This window comes from Ictalurus furcatus, chromosome 21, assembly GCF_023375685.1.
Source record: "Ictalurus furcatus strain D&B chromosome 21, Billie_1.0, whole genome shotgun sequence".
In the NCBI taxonomy this organism is placed as follows: Eukaryota; Metazoa; Chordata; class Actinopteri; order Siluriformes; family Ictaluridae; genus Ictalurus; species Ictalurus furcatus.
The window spans coordinates 2764293-2770914 of record NC_071275.1 but is presented as its reverse complement, the minus strand read 5'-3'; the positions used below and the strand labels follow the sequence as shown (position 1 = coordinate 2770914).

At 44.5% G+C, this 6622-nt stretch overlaps 1 protein-coding gene across 2 annotated transcripts; it reads right to left on the bottom strand.

The window, feature by feature from the left end:
* Window positions 1-3783: 3783 nt before the first annotated feature.
* LOC128625270 (ankyrin repeat and SOCS box protein 17-like) lies at window positions 3784-6622 on the bottom strand. Of its 2 annotated transcripts, XM_053653468.1 has the most exons (4): window positions 5758-6622; window positions 5219-5477; window positions 4586-4859; window positions 3784-4444 (listed from the first exon to the last, which is right to left on the bottom strand). In XM_053653468.1, exons 1-4 carry the CDS (start codon window positions 5879-5881, stop codon window positions 4238-4240), a joined length of 864 nt encoding a protein of 287 aa, XP_053509443.1. In that variant the 5' UTR covers window positions 5882-6622; the 3' UTR covers window positions 3784-4237. The 2 variants fall into 2 exon arrangements, with proteins under 2 accessions (XP_053509443.1, XP_053509442.1); XM_053653467.1 differs by having other exon boundaries at window positions 5219-5890.

Here is a 6622-nt window from a genome sequence, read left to right as displayed (position 1 = left end):
TATAAATATGGCATCTGTGAACCGCACCATCAGCCTCTATTATCTGAAGTGAAGACGCAATTCACAGGTCTGCCCTGGTATGACAAAGCTACGCAAAGTCTCATTCCCTTCTCAGGGAACAGGGTTACATGCGTAACCCAGACGTTCCCTTTCAAAGGGAACTTCAATGTTGCATTAAGCATAACACTATGGGAACGAGAATACCCACTCAGTCATACCGAGGGTACGGCCTGTTCAAAAAGACCCAAGCCCAAGGGTCACTGCAAGACACTCGAGCCTGGGGTGGAATGAATATCCAGGCTGTAATAACGAATGAATGTGTGTGGCGTAGACCACCCTGCAGCAGCACATCCTGTAAGGATACCACTTTGGACAAAGCCTTTGCGGAGGTGACCGCCCTAGTGGAATGAGCCCTTATGCCCAGAGGTGTAGCAAGACCGCGCGCCTCATAAGCAATAGAGATTGCTTCCACTATCCAATTAGAGATGTGCTGCTTTGACACAGCATCACCTCTACTGTCGCCACCAAAGCAGACTAGCAGCTGCTCCGACTTACGCCACTGGCTGGAGCGGTGGATGTAAGTACAGAGAGCCCTTACTGGACACAGCAGGTGCATTCTCTCTTGTTCCGGTGTGGGAATGGAGGAGGGCAGAAAGCCTGCAAAACCACAGGGTGGGCAGCCGATGTAGGCACCTTAGGAATATAATCCGGCATAGGATACAGGAAGGCCTTGGCTAATCCAGGGGCAAAGTCAAGGCAGGAAAGGGCAACAGAGAGAGCTGGTAAATCTCCTACTCACTTGAGAGATGTCAGGGCCAGCAGAAGAGCTACCTTTAGAGTCAGAAGCTTCTCAGAGGCTGACTCTAAGGGCTCAAATGGGGCCCCTGACAGACCTTCCAGGACCACAGAAAGGTCCCAGGAAGGTATGTGTGGCCTGCAGATGGGCCTCAGCTGCCTGACACCACGCATGAACCTCGAAGTTAGAGTATGTTGCCCCACACTCCATCAACAGGGGCGTGGCTGGCCGAAATGGCGGCCACGTAAACCCTGTCTGTAGGAGGAGCCAGTCCTGCTGAAAAACGTTCTTGTAAGAACTCCAGGACTGTAGCTATTGCGCAGTTCACTGGGTCTACAGTGGATCCCTGTGGATGGGAATCTCCCAAGGATTGCCATCTAGCAGGGATATTATCTCTGAGAACCATATTCGAGCTGGCCAATAAGGTGCTACTAGCAGCAGACATAGACTGTCTTGGCGAACTCTCGCTAGAACTTGTTGGAGCAGAGCGATTGGGGGAAAAGCGTACAGATGTGACCTTGGCCACATGTGCACCATGGCGTCCAGCCCTAATTGTGTGGGAGGACTGAGGGCGAACCACAGCGGGCCGTGTGTTGTCTCCTCGGAAGTGAACACCTGCAGTCCCGCTTGGCCAAACCTCGCTTTATGGACTCCACCACTTTTGGATGGAGTCACCAATTCCCTGGCCTCGACCCCTGCCTCAACAGGGTGTCTGCCCCCATATTCCCAGAATGTACATTGCACTCACTGACAAAATTTCCTTCTGCCCAGAGAAGAATTAGTTGCGCCTGCCTGAACAGGGGGCGTGGACATAATCCTCCCTGGTGGTCAATATATGAGACCACCGGTGTGTTGTCTGTAAACACATGGTGACCTCTCAATTGAGGAAGAAGGAATTTTCAGTGTTAGAAATATGGCCCACATTTCTAGGCAATTTATATGCCGCTCCAGATGAGGGCCGCTCCAGAGACCGTGAGCTGGACAGATGCCTAAGACGGCGCTCCAGCCCATGAGGGAGGTGTCTGTCATTACTGTCTTGCGCTAAGGAGACACCCCTAGAGTGTGACCCAAGGCTAGAAACCAGGGACACTCAAATTCTCAGAGCACGTAGGCATCGCAACGTGACACTGATTATTCTCAGAGGTTTCATCCTTGGACGAAACCCCCAACTTCTCAGCCACCACTGAACGGTCTCCTCTGCAATAGGCCCATAAGCTCCAATAGTCTCTCAAGATCCAACTTTCCCTTGGTCAGTGTTGATAGGATTGACCCTACGCATGTTGGGGAACGCCCTCATCGTAGTAGAATCCTTATAACCCCTAGAAAAATTGTCCACTGCACTGGGGAAAGCATACTTTTCTGAGGTTCAACCTGAGCCCCAAGCTCTTCATGTGGGCGAGAACAACATCTCGATGTTGAACCGCCAGTTCCCTGGATCGTGCTAGAATTAACCAGTCATCCAGGTAGTTTAGTACACGGATACCCTGGAGTCACAGTGGAGTCAGAGTGACATCCATGCACTTTGTGAAGGTGCGAGTGGATAAAGCTAACGATATTTCTATGTGGAAATATGCACCTTTTAGATCTATCATCACAAACCAGTCCTCAAACTGTATCTGTGGAATGATAAGTTTGGGTGTCAGCATCTTGAACCTGTATGTCCGAAGAGTACGGTTCAGATGACGCAGATCTAAAACTGGCTACATAATCCTCTATTTTTTGCGAACCAGGAAATAACGGCTGTAAAAACCTCCCTCCCTCAGGGTACGGGGTACATGTTCTATGGCCCCTTTGTCCGAGAGGGATCTTACTCCTGCGCTAACGTCGGGCTCTGGTCTGTGCTGACTACTGTGGTGAGCACACCTCTGAACCGGGGGGGTCGAGCTCTAAACTGGACCCGGTAACCCTTTTCTACAGTAGACAGAACCCATGGAGACAGATTTGGTAGTAGTTTCCACGCTGCCAGAAGGTCTTTTAGTGACGTCAACTATTCTACATTCTGACGTTGCGTAGCTTTGTCATACCAGGGCAGACCTGTGAATTGCGTCTTCGCTTCAGATAATAGAGGCTGATGGCGCGGTCCACAGGTGCCATATTTATATCACGCGACGCGCTTAATTGCCACGTCACCTGATCATGGCAGGCCTATAAATAGGCATGATTTTACACACGCTTTAGATACTGGTCGCACGTGAAGGCGCTCCGATAGTGTTATGCTAAACGCAACGTCGAAGGTCTCTTTGAAAAGGAACAGAAAGCAAGGATTTGCAAATCTCATAAACCCATATGTTATTCACAATGGAACATAGGAAACATATAAATTGTTTAAACTGAGTAAATGTACTATTTTAAGAAAAAAAAATAAGGTAATTTTGAATTTGATGGCCACAACACGTCTCAAAAAAGTTGGGACAGGGGCAACAAAAGACTGGAAAGTGTTAGTAAAAAGAAACAGCTGGGGGTTAATTGGCAACAGGTCAGTAACATGATTGGGTATAAAAAGAGTATCTTAGAGAGACAGAGTCTTTCAGAAGTAAAGATGGGCAGAGGTTCACCAATCTGTAAAACTGCGTCTACAATTTGTGGAACAATTTCAGAATAATGATCCTTAACATAAAATTGTGAAGACTATGAATATCTCATCATCTACAGTACATAATATCATCAAAAGATTCTGAGAATCTGGAGAAATCTCTGTGTGCAAGGGACAAGGGTGAAAATTAGTCTTGCATGCCCGTGATCTTCAGGCCCTCAGGCGGCACTGCGTTAAAAATAGGCGTGATTCTGTAATGGAAATCACTGCATGGGCTCAGAAACACCTCCAGAACTCACTGTCTGTGAACACAGTTTGCCGTGTCATCCAAAAAATGCCGGTTCAAGCTCTATCATGCAAAGAAGAAGCCATGTGTGAACATGATCCAGAAAAGCTGCAGTCTTTTTTTTTTTGGCAGAAGCTCTTTTAAAATAGACTGAGGCAAAGTGGAAAATTGTTCTATAGTACAGACAAATCGAAATTTGAAATTCTTTTTGGAAACCATGGACGCCACGTCCTCTAAACTAAAGAGGACTAAAGAGGAGACGGACCATCCGGCTTTTTATCAGCACTCAGTTCAAAAGCTTATATCTCTGATGGTATGGGGTGCATTAGTGCCTATGTAATGGGCTAATAATATAACCTAATGGTTACATTAGAGAACACACAAAAACATTATTTATCTTTGGCCTACAACTGTCAAGATAATTATGATTGATGATGACCTTTGGCCTAGACCTGTAAAAATAAGGTTTTACAAAACATGCAAACCATTTCTCTCTCTGATGTTCACATCCCTTCTGAGTGTGTAGCAATTAAACACAGAATTAAATAGCTATTATTTAAGGCTTAGGGCATTTTAATGACTTGTTTATTCAAGTTGTCCCCCCAGTGGTGTAGAGGGTGTGTCAATACTCCAGATTGAGGTAGTCTTGGAGACGTCTTTCTAAAGGGAGGTCCCTGATGGCATCTGGAAGTCCTCCAGTGATCAGCAGTCTCTTCCTCAAAGCCACTCGGCACAAGTGTACAAGTTCACACGGTTCGCGATATCGGCATGCTGGGATACGAGACCTCCAATCCAGAAGAAGGGGGGTGTGGTTTCTGCGAATGAACCGCTGAGGGTAACAGCAAAGAGATTTCCAAATAAATTGACAGACAAATAGATTCACAGACAGGCAGACAGCTAGAGAGAGACAGGCAGGCAGACCAATATACAGGCAGACAGACAGATATCAGACATTCTCACAGCTCTTTACCTGTATGTGAGTGATATTGATGTATGTGATCACACGCAGACATAGCACCATACACTCCTGTGCACAGATGATGATGGTATCAAAAGGTGTGTCATTGGGGATGGGGGTGAACAGGATCCAGGTGATGATAGAGGCGGGGTTTGGGAAGTGCTCCAGCATGCCATACTGTAAAAACACCTTCAGTATCTCACACTGACGGCTGCGCACCACTGGCAGCACACAAGCAATAGACTTGGGAAAATCAGATTTGTGAATATGACGTGGAAGCCACAACCTGCAAATACAATATGTACTGTCACCTGTCTGACTGACTGTCAGTCTCTCTGAAACTGAAGGTTCAGTTTATACTATAACTTTATGTTCTTTGCACTCTTACAATAAAGGGTACTAAACTGTACCATTCTTGAACCACAGCCAAGTGCAAGGGTACTAATGTATCTTTAGTGCACCTCTCACCTGAAAAGGTGCACATGCTCTACCGTACTGTCCTCTAAAAGCTATTAAAAGTACAAGAGTTGTCCAGATATGTTCTTTTTAGTCAATTTAACATGCTTCCATCTGGGTAGCCATGTAGTGCACCTATAGCTATAATGAATATGTATAGCTATGTAATTGCAGTGTAAATGTTTTTACCTGTGCTGACGGTAGCTTTGACTCTCACACTCCATAGTTATCTGCAGCAGAACCCTGATCAGATCTGTCCTCCTGTGCTGCAATACATACTGTGTGATCATCACAGCATACTGTTCCCTGCTAACACGGGTAAAGTCCATGCCATAGAAATAAGACCCCGGATACGAGGGCACAGCATTAATAAAAGAATTAAACTGTTCTGGTGTGGCATTGGGGACAACATCATGGATCAGTGCATAAAATGCTGGATCCGCTGGGTCTAAATACAAAAAGACAAAAACATCACATAAACTCACTGTCATCACTGTGATCCTGGTGTAGCTCATTATTAGAAGGCTTATTAGGGGAAAAAAAAAAAAAACTTTGGTCAAATGCACTCTGACCATTAAGGGCTAAAAAATCTACTTTTGAAATTTGGGTTTGGAATATTCTTTGTATAAAAAATGGAAAGAACTAAACTCTGAAGACTGAGAAACATGCAAAAAGAAATTTGCTATCTTCAGTGAGAGTTGTGTCTGTGGTAAGTGTTGTCCTCTCACCAGAACCACGATTCCTAATATAATAATAAAAAACTCCTGTGGCAATAGCTGCAGCTCCAGCTGCATACAGCAATGGGCAAAGATCTGCTGCCTGAAAGAAAGCTAAACTCATAAAATGTCCCATAGTAACACTGAACTGAATCTTTTCAAGTTGTCATAGAAAAAGGTGAAGAACAGTAAAAAAAAAAACAGGCTGTTGGTTTACTTTCTAATAGACTGCCTGTTTACAGTTAAACAGCCTGTCTTTTAGAAAGTAAACAAACAGCCTATTTACAGTTAAACAGCCTGTTTACAGTTAAACAGCCTGTCTATTAGAAAGTAAACAAACAGCCTATTTACAGTTAAACAGCCTGTCTATTAGAAGGTAAACAAACAGCCTGTTTACAGTTAAACAGCCTGTCTATTAGAAAGTAAACAAACAGCCTATTTACAGTTAAACAGCCTATTTACAGTTAAACAGCCTGTTTACAGTTAAACAGCCTGTCTATTAGAAGGTAAACAAACAGCCTGTTTACAGTTAAACAGCCTGTCTATTAGAAGGTAAACAAACAGCCTGTTTACAGTTAAACAGCCTGTCTATTAGAAAGTAAACAAACAGCCTATTTACAGTTAAACAGCCTATTTACAGTTAAACAGCCTGTTTACAGTTAAACAGCCTGTCTATTAGAAGGTAAACAAACAGCCTGTTTACAGTTAAACAGCCTGTCTATTAGAAGGTAAACAAACAGCCTGTTTACAGTTAAACAGCCTGTCTATTAGAAAGTAAACAAACAGCCTATTTACAGTTAAACAGCCTATTTACAGTTAAACAGCCTGTTTACAGTTAAACAGCCTGTCTATTAGAAGGTAAACAAACAGCCTGTTT